Source organism: Acipenser ruthenus, chromosome 5 (assembly GCF_902713425.1).
Source record: "Acipenser ruthenus chromosome 5, fAciRut3.2 maternal haplotype, whole genome shotgun sequence".
Classification (NCBI taxonomy): Eukaryota; Metazoa; Chordata; class Actinopteri; order Acipenseriformes; family Acipenseridae; genus Acipenser; species Acipenser ruthenus.
This window is the reverse complement of record NC_081193.1, coordinates 75549591-75569414: the sequence shown is the minus strand read 5'-3', so window position 1 is coordinate 75569414 and position 19824 is coordinate 75549591. Positions and strand designations below refer to the sequence as shown.

The 19824-nt window shown below is 38.0% G+C and overlaps 1 protein-coding gene across 2 annotated transcripts in view; it reads right to left on the bottom strand.

The window, feature by feature from the left end:
• Positions 1 to 665: 665 nt before the first annotated feature.
• Positions 666 to 19824, bottom strand: part of LOC117403417 (low density lipoprotein receptor adapter protein 1-B-like) — a 39230-nt gene continuing 20071 nt past the window's right edge. Inside the window, exons 3-10 of one of the 2 annotated variants that reach the window (XM_034005543.3) lie at positions 18478 to 18590; positions 14399 to 14513; positions 14059 to 14131; positions 12087 to 12167; positions 11011 to 11147; positions 9444 to 9478; positions 3387 to 3415; positions 666 to 3026 (exon numbers count right to left, since the gene is read on the bottom strand). In XM_034005543.3, the coding sequence (XP_033861434.1) occupies positions 2956 to 3026; positions 3387 to 3415; positions 9444 to 9478; positions 11011 to 11147; positions 12087 to 12167; positions 14059 to 14131; positions 14399 to 14513; positions 18478 to 18590 (654 nt within the window). In that variant the 3' untranslated portion in view covers positions 666 to 2955. The remainder of the gene's footprint in view (positions 3027 to 3386; positions 3416 to 9443; positions 9479 to 11010; positions 11148 to 12086; positions 12168 to 14058; positions 14132 to 14398; positions 14514 to 18477; positions 18591 to 19824) is intronic. The other variant, XM_034005544.3, reaches the window with a different exon arrangement.

Here is a 19824-nt window from a genome sequence, read left to right as displayed (position 1 = left end):
ATGAAGATGAGGCTCGTTCATTATGCAGTTTCATTGACTAGCCTGCAAGTGCACTTTGAATGGTTGGTTATCAATTTAATAAAGTCTCAGACTAAAGACTAAGGGCAAAGTGATTTAGATTTGCACTGGATTGGGCACTGGTGGAACTCCATTAACGCTGACCAATGAAGAAAAAGTGGGAGTCAGAAGCTGCTAGGACATCCCATTTAAGAAAATGATAGCCCTAGCATTTGCCTTTGCTGTGATTTTGGTTAACAAAAATCTTTATTGCCACAGAACCCTTTGTTAATGAAGTATTAGGATTTACATAAATTGAACAATTTGACATATGTGACTGCAGTGTTTCCTAATATTCATAAACATTAATTATTGTTATACCTCTAGCCTATATACTAAAGAGCTTACTTAGGATTTATAGGGTAACTGTGATTTGGAACTTGGCTTCATGTAATGCTGCAGTGAAAAAAATAAAGATTTGTATGACATGTTTCATTTTTCATAATTTCTGGAAGTAATTTAGTCCAAGGTGTTTTATATTTCTATATGCATGTATTATTTTGCTGTTGGTCTTCCCCATAACCACATATATGTTTCAAATCTGACACACAAAGAAAAAGGTGCATTTAAAAATATCAAAATATCTGGAATAAATGACTAAACATGGGTAATGTGGGAAAACAGTTTTTATTTTTTAGAAACCTTTAATATATTAGATCAGCACTAATGTTTATGAAGCCGGTAGCAGGTGTGTAGTGGCAAAACAAGATACTGGAGCTGTTGTAAAAATCAATAATGGTACCGCTTAAACATGTAACCTTTACTAAATGTTATGTTTATCTAAATTAAATACCAACTGAGTCAACCAATATACATACTAATGTATGTTTACTAACACTTGAAGTACATAGGGCAGCAGTGTGGAGTAGTGGTTAGGGCTTTGGACTCTTGACCGGAAGGTTGTGGGTTCAATCCCAGGTGAGGGACACTGCTGCTGTACCCTTGAGCAAGGTACTTTACCTAGATTGCTCCAGTAAAAACCCAACTCCCAAAGTGGAGTGGAGACAAGAGGATACTCTCTCCTTGTATAGATGCAGATCTTTCCAGAGAGGGTACATCACTAGGATATTTGTCCTCTTTTCTAGGGGTATGACATACTGAGCTGGTCTTTAGGCATTTGTAATTCTGTATTCATCAGAGTAATGTTACTTCCTTGAAAGTTTGCCAGCCTAAACACTGTGCACAATGTTGGGAGGCTGATGAGACGGAAAAGTTCAACATTTCTATTGACAGCGTTAGAACAAGGATGGATTAAGACCTCACCTATAGAGTTCTCATTCGAGAAGAATCTCATAGTCAGAAATCCCAATCTAACAGACAGACATGAAGTAATAACGCAAAACCTTCTTAAAGCAATGTCAAATAATCACTAAAGACAAGAATGTTGATACCTTGAAAAAGGTCAGCTAATTCCTTGTGATGCGATGGATCGAACAAGAAATCATCATACAAAGGAAGCATGGGCAGCGATATATTGCGCGTGCACAAGAGGATCAATTCACACACACAAAATAGCTGAAAACATTTTAGTGTTCAGCATAAACATAGGCCCAACTAAATACAAAAGTGGCTGTAGTTAACAAAAAAAATGCACGAATGTTTCATGTTGTTCAAATGTGCAGTTCTCAAAGAAAACATGTTATAGCAACCATATTCTAAAAAACAATATCTGTCACTATACTAAGTAAAATAAAGTGTGTCTGTTGCTGTTTCATTTGGCTGCAAAACATGTCAATAGAGATCTATTTTTTATTATTAATAATTATTTAATTTTGATTTAGTGTGACCAATTATTTTACCCCTGATTTTCTCCCCAATTTGGAATGTCCAATTATCTCCTCAATGCAGCAATTCTCCACACAGCTCGGGAGATCCGAAGGTTCAGTGGGCGTCTTCCGATCCCATGACCAAGCTAGCTTCCTCTTTTACACCCAGGAACTCGAGAGTGGAAGTTAGCGAGCTACCAGCCTCTAGAGGACAAAGGCTAGCCCTGCAGGTGTCTGCTTTTGAGCTCAATGGGCACCTGACCAGCAGGGTTTCGATGTGGCGCGATGAGGAAAAGCAGTCCCACCTGGTTTTGTCTCTCTAACCCACAGGAGCATCACAGCCAATGCAACGCTCCCTTTGGAATACCCAGCAAAGACCGGTGACTCCGCACAGCCAGGACGCGAACCTGCGCTGTATGACTCACACTGCACACCACGCGGCTGCATATTTACCAGGTAAGCCACTTGGGGACCCACCAAAAATTTTTAAATGAGAATACGTTGTGTTTCTTTAAAAACTGAACATGTGAGGTTTCTTCAGGGAATGGATGTGCAAGGTAATGATTTTGTTAGCTACAACCACTTGAAATAAAGCCATCAGTGCAAGTAATTGCCACCGTTGCGTGTGTGTCAAACCCCTCTGGGCAGTACAGTACCTGGCCAGAGCAAGATCTGGTTAACATATTTTTTCTCAAGTAGTTACGCGAATGGTTTCATGTGTAATACTATTATATGGAGACAGAAAGTATCAGATCCAGTATGAAAATGCATATCTTGTTCTAAAGGGCGGGGCTGAAATGATGCTCCACAGGCTAGGTGATGGGTGGGTTAGGGTCATGGAACACAGCTGCTGACCCTCATGCACCTTCACTATAATGGGCATACATGGACACCTTGTCGACACATCCTGCATTGTTCAAGGGTACAGCCAACACTCAATCTAAATGTGGAAAAAGGATACTTATAAGTGTCATCAATGTACCTGCGGTATGTTATTTCACCCCATCTTGTATTTACCCCATTCTGCTATTCAATTGGGTTTCCTAGTTCAATTGAAGTAAACCATAGTTTTCTTGTTTCTTTTTAATCCTTCTGAGACTGTGCCTGGTAATTGATACTGATGCTGCCCCTGTCAGTCCAATGAAGGTTCTCCAGAGCTACGTGGCATCCGAGCACTGCGTTCTGGTCCGGGACTCCGCAAGGCTGAAAATAACAAACAGGGTAGATTAGGGGCATGGCAATCTCACTAAACTCCCTCAGTTGAATGAGTGAGATGATAGGGAGAGTATTGTGGACAGTGATGTACATGTATGACTTATTTTAGTGTTTACAGTAGTTTGTAGAAAATGTCCTTCTCCAAAGCTTTACTGTTGCGATGCTGAGGTCTTATTGTAATACTGCAACGTGCAAAGCCTTGGGATGCTCTACACAAAATGTTTGCTGTATTCTGCTTACTCACCTTTACTGTCACAAACAATTTAAAATACATCTCCTAAGTGTTAAGAGATTGCAGCTACTCTAGTAAGAAAATAGCACTATTAAAAACTAGCAAACTGTGCTTACCTGTGGCTGTGCTGGCATCATCCACATTGCTGCTTACAATATTAGAAAACAACAAACAGCAGTTGACAAACGTTCTTTAATGAGACATGTATGGTTTTGCAAAGAACACACAACCCCTGCAGCATAGCATAGTCCAGTACATTTAGCTAGCTCCTCTCACACAGTGACTTCATTCTTATTTGTGGTCTGGAAAAAAGGCAAACGGTACTATGGAAGTGGTCTTTGATCCCACACTTTCATTGGAGACCAGTGGATCAGAAGAATACACAGTTCAAATGCTAGGGATGTCAGTTACATAACTGTTGAGAGCTACTGAATAACAGTGAAGACAATTTATCATAAGCCACTGCATCTCCAACATTTTAATATCAGTCAAATATTACAGCATACCTTTTATTTAAATAAATAAATAAATAAATAAATAAATAAATAGTACTAGAAGCAGAATATATATATATATATATATATATATATATATATATATATATTCTTTTTTTAATGGAAATTGTTATAACAATAATCAATAAGAAATGATGTAATATTTGATTACTTTTTCAAATGGACAGAATGAGATCAGAAGCTGATCAAATTAAATGTCACACTTCTTTCACAGCCCATCGTATTTGTTTTTCACCAGCAGTAAATGGTTTACTACACACTGAGGGCACATTCGCAGACAACGTGCTGCTGTGAAAAGAGGAAATGAACACTGGATTACCCAGGAGGGTCGATCATTGACAGATATCTTTAGGATGTTCTCCAGCTGTTTATTTCACGGTCAAGGACAATAAAAACTAGAGGTCCTTTTCTGGAAACTGTGGATATAAACTTCAAAAGCTTTGCTGATATGGCAGAACAGCAAATGATCCTCTGCTCACCTAAGAATACCTTGAATACTGACAGGTTCAGTTTGGTCATAGACCATTTCTATAAAAAGCATTTAGATACACAAATCATTTAGTGTAGCATCTGCAATTAAACAAACAAATCTAACAAGAAATTACAAAAAAAGGGTATGATGACTTAACACACCGAGGGTTAAATTCTCAAAGCTATTTATCCAATTTGTCATTACCATGATTTTTTTCAGAAAGGAGAAACGCACCGAATAAAGTTATAAAACCAGAAACAAACAAGTAAGACTTCATTCAGGGGCTTGAATGAAGTATTAAGTCGTGTCTTATTTTCCAAATTGTGCTAATGACAATTTGCAGCAAATAAGCTTTGAGAATCTAGCCCAGAATTACTGATGTCTGAACTTTATGAAACCACGGAATATTGCGTTTGAAGTGGACTGTGAAGTTGTGTGATTGTAGTGCAAGGAAGTCTAGAAAGAGAATCTCCGCTGAAGTTGAAATCGCGGAACGCCGACTCTGATTTGATGAACTCTATTGCTGCTAAGCTGAAAGCTTGCTGAATCACTTTATGTCTGAATATCTTGTATACCGTATCCTGTCCTATATTATTATTATTATTTATTTATTAGCAGATGCCCTTATCCAGGGCGACTTACAATTGTTACAAGATATCACATTATACATTATTTCACATTATACAGATATCACATTATTTTTACATACAATTACCCATTTATACAGTTGGGTTTTTACTGGAGCAATCTAGGTAAAGTACCTTGCTCAAGGGTACAACAGCAGTGTCCCCCACTGGGGATTGAACCCACAACCCTCTGGTCAAGAGTCCAGAGCCCTAACCACTACTCCACACTGCTGCCTATATTATTGTATGCTTTTTAACTGGGGGGAGGGGCTGGTTTTAGCTATATACAGCGGGCGGATCACCTATACTCTGGAGGGAGGGATAACCTGTACTGCAGTATAACCCTACACTACGTGTTTCAGTGGGAGGCTTTATGCTTTACTATTTGATTGTTGATTTGCCACGTTTGATTTTTGCCTTTATGATTTAATTGAGTTTTGTTTGAGTTATTTTTTTTTTTTTAATGAGTTTTGTTGCCACATTTATTCTTTTATGCACGAGTCACTTTAATCACCCCCGTGAAATGTCTACTCTAGGGAAATCTGGCTGAGCTCCAGTGCCCCCCCTACTGACTGTAATTGTGATAACATTTCTTGATGGAATTTAGCCTATGGTATTTTGCTTATTTATTGGGCTTTTATCTATTTAATGTAATTTAATAAAAGCTTTGAACTATTACTTCTGCTCCCAGACTGCTGTTCATTTTAGCCACAGGACAATCCTATCTATCTATTGTTAATAGTGGCACAAGCGCACCTAACTTTGTTCCGGACCTTACCGGATAACAAAGGTGGTGGCAGCGGTCATGCTACTTGGACCCCAACGTGGCCTTCACACTGGCTTAGGAGGGTTTGTTACATTAGTTAACAAAAATCAACAACCATAAGTACAAATGAAATTATATATAGTTATTTTTATTTATTATCATAATGTGAAATTGAAATCTGATGCGCATGTTAAAAGTTCAAGTCCTTTGTACTTCCTTTTTTGTTTTTAATCAGAAGTGTTCTAAACTGAATCTTTTTTCTCCCTCCTGCCAGACTTCCTAGAACTGCTGATATCCTCAATACCCTGATATCAATTCTCAGGTCAGGATGTTTCAATTCATTCAACGACATCATCATGGAAGCAATGTGCCAAACTGCCGCCTTTGGATTTTTGAGAAGTTTAGAATTCACAGTCCACTCATCACCTAGTTTCCCAGCCATAGGCATCCGCCCCTGCGACTCTCTAGTTCCATATCTACATTGCATCCTGTTCTTGCGTGCATCCAAGACAGACCAAATCCGCCAAGGTCAATTCATCCAAATATCAAAGACTCTCTCTGCCCTTGATCCTCTCTAACTAAGATCATATCAATTAAAAGACCTTTCAGTTCCTTAGACCCCCTCTTCATTGATTGCTCCAAAAGCATCATTACCAGACACTGGTTCTCTTCCCACCTCTCTGCTCTCGTCACCAGAGCCGGTCTTTCTCCCTTATTGCACTCCACAAACTCCTTCAGGATTGGCGCAGCCTCTTCAGCAGCCAGAGCCCACATCAGCCATCACCTGATCAAGACCATGGAGCGTTGGTCCTCTTCAGCAGTCAATTCCTACATCCGGTCACTGTCATCTGATATTACTGCAGCTCACCAGTCTATAGCTAGTATGCCCGGAGTAGGGGCGCCCTCTTCGCCAGGACTACCAGAGGTTTTCCTCTAATAGAAGGGTTTTTTTCCTCTCCGCCGAGCGGTGGCCGACACGTAGCTTGTTCCACTAACCATCTATTTTTAGTTATTTTGTTTGTCATTGTTTGTCTTTGTTGTCACTGTTTGTCTCTTCTTGCTTTTATGTTATACATTCACACACGGTCTTTGTTTGACTTCACAGGTGCGGGTTCAGCGGGGAGCCGGTGGTCCATCTTTTGGGGGGGATAGTGAGCCTCACTTCCCCGACCTAGAGTTCCAGTAACTCTGCAGATTCTTCGTGTGGTCAAAGGGGACCACCAGCCACACTATTTTTTCGCAGCTCATGCACTATATATCTTGCCTCAAGAAAGAAAACTGTCTTACTTCCTCCTTTATCCTCCTGGGGCGTGGCCCACTTACTCTTAGTGCTCGAGTCCCATAACTAACAATTATTTGTGTTCTTTCAGATTATTTTCTTCCTTACGTTCCATCCTCTAAGGGTCGACAAACTGGGACCCAGTCGCGAGGCTGAGCCTATAACGACTCTCCAAGAAGTCAGAGGACTCTGTCTTTTCAGGGGCCCGGAAGCAATTAGGGCTAGCCTCGACTCCATAGGGCTCTCTCGGTTGGAGTCCTGCCCATCCTTTTCTCTCCCTCTCTCCCCTGCTCTAGAGTCTGAGCCTTGAATCCCAAGTTGCAAAACACTCCCTTCCTCTTTACAGCCCTGGTTCCCGCCCCATTAATTAATTATTAAACTACATGGGACAAAAAAAATAAATACATGTCAGCCATGTGCAAAAATCGCGACACCATTTTTTTTTAAAATTGCATTAGCTCCAGTATAACAAAACACTGCTATTTCTTAAGCAAGATTGTGCCTTCATTCACTTTACACATATTCCACATTATGTGGTAGATTTATGGTTAAGTGGTCTATTTATTTATGTATATATTTACACACATACACAATAGTCAGTAAATGTAAATTGTCAGATGAGATTTACAGAAAATGATTCAAGTCTCTTCTGCTTTGCACGGCAAAACATTATTTCTATAGATTGATATCATGAAATGAGATTTAATCAACCGAGAATAAAACAGCTAAATGGGGAAAAGATTGCCTTCAGTATCATTCCATATTTATGGATGGTAGCACCCAGAGACACTTTATGGCATGAGAGTGTTGAATAGCAGACAAATCGTTTATTTACTGAATATGACAATGTGTAAATGCTCTGTGTGACTGACAAGTGCTGCTGCTGGACGGGTTTTGTATGAAAAATGTGCTTGTTGCCTATTGAGACACAATGATAGACAAGATGAAGGCCACAAGAGTACCATATTCAGTATATTAAGTAAAGGTGTTTCTTAAATGTATTATCATATTTAAAACATGTGTGCCTTGTACAGTGTTGTACTAAACTATTGTACTAAAATGTACCAGGTTATATCAATTTGGCAGGAGTATCATTGGTAAACACTCATTTTAGATGAGCTAACAAGCTTGAACATTGAACATGCAACCACAACCAAATCAGTCCTCTGGAATGTATATTGTTGTACTTGGTGCCTTTTCAATCAGTTCAAGAATGTTTAGGCTGAACAATATACATTGATGAAATAACAGGGCCACCAATATACAGTATGTGCCCCTGCAATCACACACTACATTAAATTACATTATTTTAACTTCCAGGACTGGAAAATACTGTAACAGCATTCAGTTGTTCACAAGCCAATGGTCCTCAACAGCTTTGCTTCCGTATCAGTTGGATGTAGTTGTGTGCATCAGTGTTAACAAAATGGATGCTGCTGAAAGTTTAGTTCTGCTCGACTACTTTTCTGTGATGTCCTCTAGGACACTCTTTAATGGGTTTGCACTGTAAATAAATATGTGGTAAGTGGTCTGAAGAATGCTTTTTAATTGACACAAGGGGTTTAGTTAAAGAAGTGCAGCAGAGTGCCACACTGAAACCCTGCGTACAACTGAGGGCTTTCAATGTGTCTGCACCACTGCAAGGAAAAATGCAACTGTTCATTATACAAAACAAAGATTGCATGATGTTAATTTAAGGACTGTGAATGTTCATATTTATTACTGGTTTTGTAACATGTCTTTAGTAATCTGTCCCTCTAAGCAAGGTAGGATATAAATGTACTAAAAAATGTGGTCTGGCTTGCTTTTGTTTTTAGCAATAAGCCAAAAGACACTGAGAAGTAGAGAACAAGTGGGAAAATGTTTACATTTTAAACATTCATATTGAACTGAACAACTCTGACATTAGAAACTGAAAATGGCCCAGATAAAAATATATATATATATATATATATATATATATATATATATATATATATATATATATATATATATATATATATATATTACTGAATACATAAATTAAACATCAAAAGATAATTGCTACAAAGTACTGCACATTCAAAATATTATTTTCTTTTCTTTTAATTTACTTTTGAGATGAGTTCCTCTGACATTGTGCCAGCAAAGGACAGAACTGTAGGTTTATATTATCACTAAAACAAACTACAGAAGAACTTAGCTGGGGTAGCAGATATTACTGAATACTGGCTTGAAAGGAAACTAACAAATTGTTCAGAAGACATGAAATATGCATTGAGCATACCATGTACCACACAAATGATTGGCTGTAGGTCCATCACGTGAGCCTGGAAACATACTGTTTTATGGTTAGACACCAAACCTCTCATATACAGTGGCTGGAGAGGAAACTAACTTTCTGAAAATATATAGTGATTTGATTAGTGTCCAGTTCTGTGCTGAAACTTCTGATTGGCTGCATAGACTATCCAAATCCATCTATACTCATGTACATAGAAATAGATATTACATATTGATCAGAAGTAAGTCTTACCTGGAAAAAGCATCATCGAGTCCATCATCCACATCCTGGTTAGAAGAAAGAGAAAACATGATGAACAGGACTGATTATTACCACATTCACAAACAGGCTTTTCAGGGTCAATTATAAATGCAAAACGGTGCATTGTTTTTATTTGCATTCACTTGGTAGAAAATCAAAGGCTTACAGTATATGGACAAATCCTTGGGAAACCCTTCAAAAGTCCCCTGGCTACTTATTGGAAGCAATCATTACTTTGTCCATGAAATATTCTTCAAAGTATTTCTGAATAAAATCAAATAAAAGCCTGATCCAATATTTTGTTTTCAAGTAAAATTAAAGAATATGGTATAGAATTTTGCCGTTTGTATTTCATTTTTTATAAGGGAGTCCAATTAGTAGTTACTGTGTATAAAGAGTGTCTATTAATAAAATAGACAAAAGTGAAAGTATAAAAAGCAATCTAGCAACATCCATAATGAATGTAAAAAATACAAAAATGTGTGTTTGAATGTCGTACTATATATTACAGTATTTGGCATGACACTAGAGTGCAGAGAAACAGCAGACCATTAAAAGCGCTATGGTGCACTCTGCTGGAAAAATAATGTATTGAGTTTAACACACACACGCACACAAAAAAAAAACCTTTAAAAGGGTACATAAGGACCTTTTTATTTTACATTTTCCATCGCCCTCCTGCTCACTGGTAAATCCATCTCAGTTACATATGTGAGCAGGAGGATGATGGGAAATGTAGTTCTGAGACGTCCATGTGGGTACATGTGAAGCCATCTTGTGGCAGGGAATGCAATTTAAAAGTGGTCAAAATATATAAAAAAATAATAATAAAACAACACACACCTTACGTAAACAGTTGTCGTAACACACGGGAACATGCAACACAATAAAATAAAAAGGTCCTCATGTGCCCTTTAAGGCCAGTTGAGCATGATGCAAGCTAGCACATGTTTCTTATGACTAAAACTGAGCCAACACTGAGATATAGCTTTTTACATCCTAATTCCAGTCAGATATAGCAAATGAATCAGTCATGCACATGTGCTGATGTCTTCCCCTTTAAAAGCACTACCCAAAGTCTTTGAATTGGAGTGAGTTGCAGTGTGACTGGACAAGGTGTAGACTATATGTATGCAGACCTAAAAGGGACTCCGTACCTAAAAGGAAACCATCACATTTGGGACAGCTCATTAAAAAAAAAAGTGCGATGCCCACAGCAAGGGTTTCTAGTTTCTCCAATACCTGAAGTTTAACAGAGCTCCACATGATATGGGGATTATTCTCCAGTCGCTTTCAAGGCATGTTAAAACATACATATCACAACAGTGAGGTCAACACTGCAGGGTTTTAAAATGTGTAACCCAAACCTAACCTTCCTGGATTCCATTTTGCTGGCTTAGATTGACTTTAGGCACCTACAGTACTCCCTTGTGTGGGTCACCACTGGAACAGATTCACAACATCAAGCTGTTTTCAAAGCCAGGTCCACAGATTAAAGTACTGTACAGTAAATAGTTTTGTGCCATACCCCAGCCCACTGGAAGAGCACTGTACACACCCATGAATCCTGTTTGACAGGTGGCCACCGGATCGGAGTGTTGTGTTGTGATGTGGACTGGTGAATTGAGGAGGAGGAGGAGAAAAAAGGTTTCCCTATTTTTTCTTCGTTGCTTTGACCATTAGTTTTTTCTGCATCTGAAAGAAACATTTTTGCAATATTTGATGCCTGGTAGCGTATTAGTTATACATGGCTATTTTTTCAATGTCTTTCAGCTAGTCTTACGTTTTCTTGATCATTTCACCTGGAGAATGAAAATGTCCCCACTTGTTCTTTGCTGTCATAAACCAACCAGTTACTTCCCCTTAGGACTGACATGCTTGGCTGACAGTGAGATACTATGACCTGAAGAAAATGAAACTGTAACCGACTACCTGAAAGTAATGCATGCAAACTGAAAGCTTTCTTTAACCTAACTTTGTACCGGATATCATTTATTGCACAAGATTTTTAGAATTCATTCTGTAACACCCTGTAAATACTGCTACTGTCTTTCTTATAAGAGATAATTGGTTCAAATATCAAAACATAAACAAAAAGAACAATGAAGGGCAAAGAAAGAAAAATAAGGACTCCTACCAGCTATTCACAAAACATTGTTTAGTCAGGTTTGAAAGGATCTGAATGATTCAGCATCAGCAATGTGGCTTGATAACACATTCCACATGTACATGTATCACTCTCTCTGTGAAAAAAGCCTACTGCATACTCTGTCCAAAATCTGTCTTCACTTAATTTCCAACTGTTCCCTCTGGTCCTGGTTTCTGTAATGAGTTTAAAGTCAACTTAAAAAAAGCTTTAATCAAGTCCCCACTGATCCTTTTTTGGTTTACGCTGAATCAATACCATTAAGTACTTATATAATAATAATGTAATATTCTGAGGTACTGTCTGGAATTGTTGCCAGTGCACACAAGCACATAGAAACCCAGTATACTTGCAGACAGAGGCCTTCTTGTTGAGCACTTGCTTGCATAGTGGAATCCTGTGTAGTGCAAATGTCTTTTTCACTTTTTCACAGAAATGTAAACAAGCAAAGGATAAAAAAAAGAATGCAGCACAGCAAATAGCCTTACCCGAAACACAATGGCTTTTCATTCCACTATTAGATTCTACCCCTGAGCAGGAACAACATGTGTGCACTTTCTTGCTTTTGTCTGTAAAAAAATAAATAAATAAAATAATTTGTTGGACATGAAATATAAATACCAAATTGTATAATTGTATTCATTGTTCTAAGTGGGGTAAAGTGTGCAACAAATGTCCTCTCCAGCAATTAAAATGTTTGTATCTGCCTCGGTACTTGTTGGAGGGTGGTTCAAGCTGGCAAAAAGGAATAATAAAAAAATAAAAAATCTGTTACATTTAAAACCACTAGGTGGTGCCATCATCTTTTTTACACACCGGTGTGACCTACACATTCTGCACAGGGCTCGGCATCAATCGACACCTTATAAAATACTGACCTCACTAACGGACACACACACATACATATTATTTGCAAAAAACTTAAGTGTTGATATTGAAATGAAAAAAGTTGGGAAACACGATGTTAGGGTTTTCAACCCTAACCCCGCATCCCCCCCTACAAGCAGTGGAAGGAGCAAGGAAACACAAGCAACTACAGACAGCCATCATCAGGTAAGAAGAACAACATACAGCTATTTGCAGATAACACAAGAGATAGGAGGCACTTTTTTGAAAATAGGAGGCACTTTTTTACACAGAGAATTGTGAGGGTCTGGAACCAACTCCCCAGTAATGTTATTGAAGCTGACACCCTGGGATCCTTCAAGAAGCTGCTTGATGAGATTCTGGGATCAATAAGCTACTAACAACCAAACGAGCAAGATGGGTTGAATGGCCTCCTCTCGTTTGTAAACTTTCTTATGTTCTTATCCATCCTCATTGTCAACTAGGTGTATGAGGTCCGCTGCCATTCCACTATGTTGGGGGGGGGGGGGGGGGGGGCGCCCACCTGCATCACCCACGGGGGTGGGGGGGTGGGCTGCATTGCATATACTGCAACCCCAAAGTGCTCCCTAGAAACCTACTAGGAGGCTACTGGGGTCACATCAGGATGGCTATTTACAGAAAGCATGTGTGTGCTATCTGCCAACACAGGCCTAAGACACTAGAGAAATGGTGAACACGGAACATACTGGTATGATAGCACAATGTGTACAGCCCAACTGTGACAGTGAGGCCATCCCTCCCATTAAACATCTCTGTCTGTATTCTGTTGCACTGTGTTATCCGTGTTATTGGTTCTGTCCTCTCAAACTGACATGGCACTAGCCCATGTAAACACAGTTTCATAGACTGTGGATTCCATACACCTCCATTTTGCAGGAGCTGATATCACTTGTGTCATGGGTGTCCTGTTTTTGAAGCACTCCCCTCCCCCCCTCTCCATGTTACTAGGAATGCGAGTGCTGGCCCAACACCCCCCTGCAAAACTGTTTTATGCCATTGAACATCTGCAAATCCACACAACAGACTGTTATGCTAGGACACCCCATAGATCTGTATTACAGCACAGGTTGGTAGTCTTCATGTCATGCACATGTGTCTCACAATTGCCCATACATATCCCCTTCGCTTCATGTTGCCCTGCATGCAGCTCCCCACCTCCACCCAGCAAACAGACAGCACATCAAACATGTGGATGCCATACTTGACACTGACCATGGCAGTGGAATTCATACATGTACAAGGTGTAGTTGGTGCCACCCCTACCATAATGCAGCTGTCTCCAACTAGACCTGCTTATGCAGTGCCCAGATATGCATGCATTTATTCCAATATTTCTGAATTGGTTTTTAAAACATGCAATGCCCTTGATAGGTAATCGATTGTAAACGTGAGTGAAGGACAGCTTTTCTTGAAATCAAGACGTTAATGAATGGATTTATTGAATACCTGCTGATAAATACTTATTAAAAGCAATTCTGAGCACGAGTGTGAATAACAGCACATCCCTAGTATTTACACCCTGAGGATCATCTGGTGCTTACTGTATAACAATATTATAACTGACTGCCCCACCTTCTTGTGCTGTCTCCCAGAGATCCAGTGCAACTTTGAAGGCCTGAGCAACAGTCAGGGTAACAGCCTGGGCCTATGGAAAAACAACAAAGAATACGAGTATATCAAAGAGGTAACATCAGTCTTACTGCTTTACATCGTATTACTGTATATTTTTACTTCACTTAGATTTTTCAGCGAAGCCAGTTACATTCAATGGTTATTTTATTAATGACATATTCACTTGTTGTTCTTAACATTGTTCTCTAAAGTTACTCTTTATAGACATCATGATCATCTTGTAACGGTTCAATCAGAGTAACACATAGAGATTTTAAGTTTTAAAGCTGTTAATACTTACAGTCTTCTTTTTGGGGCAAAGAAAGGCATGACATTCCAATGTCTCATTATACTGACTCTGGGCAACATAGGCAAACACCTTGTCCTGTGCTTTGTCTGTAGTGCAATACGAAATTCTACGAAAAAAATACACTTTATTAGATACTATTATCCATGCAGATGCTAATCATCTTTTTTATTCAATTACTGAAGAAAACTAATGGTGTCCCCAGTTTTTACTGTACTATGATGGCTCTAGATGATTCAGACTGTGACCAGTGATACTGACGTGTTCTACATATAAAAGATTTATATAAAAAGCTGTCCCTTAACCATAGAAAAATACTACCATTTACTGCAGCATTCCACAGTAACTACAACAACTTTAATTAGCAAGTTGCTACTTTAACTTCATTGAAAGTAATTCATTCTGAAAATTATAGACATTTTAAAGCATGTCATAAAAATACTACAGAATACTATACCCACTACCTTGAAGTATGCATGTTCTAGATAAAAAAAAGATCTCATAGGACAAGCATCTCCCTTTAACAGAGTTCAAGCAATACTGTGTATTATAATCTTTTGCACTTTTTTAAAGGTGGACATTTTGGAGAAAAAATGTTAGAAGACTTTTTGGAAGTTTTAGAAAACAAAAGTTGAATTGATGTAGTAACCACTCACAGTTTCAGTTTGTGCAAAGCAAGCATGGAGCCTCCCTCTGTTGTGTTGAGCCAAATGAGCACAAAATGATTGTTTTCTAGCTAACAATTCGCTGGAAAGCATTAAATGAATTGTGACAAGCTCTCATCTTTATTGGATGATACCAAAACCCAGGTGTTAAAATGTAGGCTCTGTCATCAATGTGGTTTTTATCATTTGTAAACAATAAAGTGTCAGCCAGCCATACTACTATAGGTCAGAGGAGATTTTGAGTGAGGAGGTGTTGAAAGTGCTGAGATGTAGTCAATGTGAAGCAGATTTACTAATGTCTTGGAAATGCATAATGAAATGACAAAACATTTCCAAAACAACTGAAGTCTCATGTGTAATATAACTGTATTTTTAATAAACTGAAATGTATTCTCCATAACAAAGTGTATTTGTCCAACATATTACAGCTGGGTTTACCTGACCACTTGTTTTTGAAATGTTAATGAAATCAATTGGGTATTGTACACCCCTAAAACACACAGACACTACACAAGTAAAACTGCGGCAGCTTTGAGTCTGAAATAAATTCATGGGCTTCTTCCAGTAGCTTTTTTTTTTACACAATAAAAGTGACCATTCACTTTTAGATATTTACTAAATTGCAGAAGGATGAAAGGATGAAAGAACCAATAAACCAGAACATTGGGGGAACTGATAATCAACTAAGTAGCATAGTACAGTCGGCACCACTTTATCGGGACGTCTCAAGAGAAGCAACAGTATCCCGAATAAGCGGCTGTCCCAATTAAAACGAGAGGCAGTTGAAACGACATTAGTCATACTTTTTTGTTTCTTAGTGAAAAGAAAAAGAATGAAATCACATCACATTATGATTAAATGTTAAATACATAATTTAAAATATGAGTCAATGTTTTGTTTTTATTCCTAAACAAAATAAAATTGTTGTTTTTTATTTGTACATGAAATGAAAAAGAATGAAATCACCCAGAGGTGAGGAACCTGCGTTGTTGACAAGCCAACTTTCTTTACAACAGCAGCCTGAGAAACCACAGGAGACTCCAGCTTCTTCAAGAGTTCAGCCTGGTTTATGCAATTTACACAAGTCACAGCGTAGTCACTGCACTGTGCTACATGACCTGTTCTGACTCTGTTTATCAGTATCCCAATTAGGCGGCACAGACTGTAGTATGCATTCCTTCAAATACTTAACAAATTCCCCTAAAAAAGATGTGTGTGTAGTCTATCCAGAAAATATTTCCCACCCTAAAAAGATACAAGGTATTCAAAACTAGCAAAGCAATTAAAGTGAGTTTACTATGTTTAACAATAGGAGAGCATAAAACAGAATCCTTCTTCCAACTCTAGGTAGCCTTTTGAACCCACAAGGCTTTGCATTTGTCAGAATCATTTATGCTGTACAAGTGGGAGAGATTATTGTCTCTTAGGAAAAGAGATGATAATATAAAAATAAAACAAGAAAAAAGAGGAAGCCTGAGCTTGTCTGATAAGGGAGATGAAAAAGAACCATGGGGTGTGAGGGAGATTCAAAAAGACATGAAAATACACAACAGACATTTCAAAGGCATTCAAACAGCTTTGACCATTGATGGGTTGTGAGCTCACCTCCAAGCTCTACCTGCTAGTCTGTAGTTAGTCTCATTGATTTGTGGTGTAGTATAGCGGTTAGTTCAATTTCAAGGTGACTGTAACCCTACTTCGCTCAAGTCAGGTTAAATAAACCGTCTCTTTTTATAATGACTGCACTCCCTCTCCCTTCCATTGCTAAAAGTTTAATTAAAATATACTTTGAATTGCTTTAATTTTACGTACAGTTACAGTATTTAACAACTCACTATCCATAAATTAATTATTGCTATTTATAAATTTAGTGGACTTGTATATCTGCACATCATAAACAGATGCATGGTGAGATCTTTATTGAGGTTAAACTTGTTTTGTCAAGCATGCATTATTTAGAAGCTACATTGTCAGCCTGAATTACTATATTACTGAATTATGTTCATGATGGTTATACTCCCACAAGAATGAACTGGGGAAAGAGACTCCTCCAACTAGTCATGTATTTTGTAATGTATAAGGGCATCAGCAACATCAAAGAAATGGTGTGCAAGAAAAGCACCTTGATAACAGTTACCAGGTCCTTCTAACTTGAGTGCTGACATTTTGCATTAGTCATATGAGCTGCACCTACTCTCTTGTTGGTCATTTTTTATACTGTAGATTGCAATACATGGTTGCATGTGCCCCAAGGCCCACAAACATGGAGAGGCACGAGTGGAATAACAATATGGACAATTCAGTCTGGTTAAAGAGAATTAAAGAGTGTAAGGATTTTGAAACTCTTGCCTATGTATTGTCCTGGCCTTGTAGGGAGTAACTGGCTTATGACCTTGGACGGATGATAAAATTTTTTGTTTTCGTATAAGTTGTTTCTGCTTAGAAAACTGTTTTGAGCCTATATACAAACCATATAACTTAGGTAAGTGTCACAGAATGCATAATAACACACTATACAATTGGAACACGTAGGCTTTTTCTGATAAACATGCACCTTGTGTGGGGCAGTGTACACATTGTTCCAGTTAAATGGCACAAGCTCTTATTGTTTCATCAGCCTTTGTTCCTTTTCATTACACAACCCGTTACTTACGCTTCCCATTTAAATGATGAACTAAGTGAGAAATCATTGAAGCTATCTCTAAATATTGTGTGATTTTCCTGTGTTTAATGTAAGCTCTGAATCAATATGTGGTTAATGAACTCTTAAAATCAAGCTGTACATAGCTGGTGCACATCAGTAGTTTGCAATCACCAGCCTTATCGTTTGACCTTGTGATGCGTGGGTATAGCACTATGCTTCCTGTGAGAATTGAGCAAAACTCATATAATTGTTCTTAAATGTAACTTCTTGTTATCTGGGTTTCTGCTAACATTGGTAAAGTGAAGAAGAAATGCAAATGTTAACTTTTAATGTGCTTTGTCTCACACCTTGCATCATGCTAGGGAAATATGACCAAATTTGGTCAAGGAAATTATGTAACCTAGCTGTATATCTGTGCTGTACGAAGTAATTTCTTGGCTCAGCTCAGAAACATCTATACTACTGCCAGCTCAGAAACTAACATCTCTGTGACATGCCGGCTCAGAAAAAAGCCAACATCTCTGATGCCATTAAAGCTCAGCTCAGCTCAGAAACATCTACACTGATGCCAGCTCAGAACACCAACTGAGGCCTGTGTGTGAGATCACTGATGGATCACCTTTGATTTGCTTTGTTCCTGTTTGCATTTTGATTCCTGAATAAACTATGTTTGATTGACTTTATCTGAAGAAGACTTGATTGATTATTTTAAGAACAAATTGAACCTTACAAGAGAGTGTATCATTTTGTATTGCTTTACCCACCTGTATATAGAGACGTTTTCAGTAAGTTCATTTGTTTCCGTGTCAGTTAGGATTATTCCCTTTGGTGAAACTTTCAGGGTAACTTTCTGAAACTTCTTTGCGCTGGCTCTAGCCTGGTAAATACAAAAGCAAGTCTTCTCTGTGAAAAACAAATTGTGGTTAACTAGCACAAAGAAATCCAAGATAAAATGTATGTTTTCTCTCACGCCATGGTCTCTTCTGTGGGTTGCAACTATTTAAAATAAAACTTGCATAACAAGGTGCACACAAAGCCCAAATACCATTTTTAATAAGACCTAATACTGATTTGATCACATATGAGAGTAAAACATCCATGTGCTGGCATCACTAATATTTAGCTTCAAATTGATTTTATTCAATTGTTATAGGTGGAAACGGGAGACCTGAATAATCACGACTGTCACATCAGTCTTTTCTGTTGTACACTATAATACAAGTCTAGGAATGCACCTAACACTCCTGTTATAGGTTACATGCATGAGAAAACTATCTAAAAGTAAAACACAACAAACACAGCTACCGATACAGTTCCTCCAATTTAGCTTTGGTTCCAAGGAAACCACAAAATAAAATATTAATTGAATTCAACAATTCACTGACTTGATCAAATTAATCTGTGTTTGTCTGAAGTCAGGGCTCCAGTTGGGGAAAAAGCTGGTTATTTGTTGCGAGAGATTCCCATTCATAGCTTAGTTCATGAACTAGACCTTCTGCACTGAAACCCATTCGTATTTTGCACACTTCCAAGAATGCATTTGTTGGTATTAAAAATATTGCACACCAATCCTCCTAGCAATGTATAACCATGTTTTTATTTGTTCTGACTCTATTCTCTCCTTTGTTTATCAGGAAATTTGATGGGGTATCAGGTTTATTTTACTCCTGTGAGATTTATTTACGATAGTAAGGCTCTAATTTTACTATTTTTACAGTTTCAGAATGAAAGACTAATAAAATTAGATTTTTTTAATATTTTGTTCATTACAGTACTAAAGAAATGCCGAATAATGGACCATCAAGAATAAACCACAATCAAGGTATACAGTATCCAACTACAATATTGTTTAATGTGTTTCTGTTAAATTATATAAAAATGTTTTACTTAATATACATGAAATTCGATTTTAGGATCTAGGTAGATAATTTATGTTTTCTATATTCTTCAGAGCAGATACTCCCTCCAAGTTTGTTTAAGAAAATAAATCCCTAAGAATTAAGTTTAAAATATATATTTTAAGGAGGCTCAAGGGAGGTACATAAAAGAGATTTGCCCACAGCAGCCTCTCTTAGTATAGTCAATGGGAAAGCACAATCATATGGAGACAG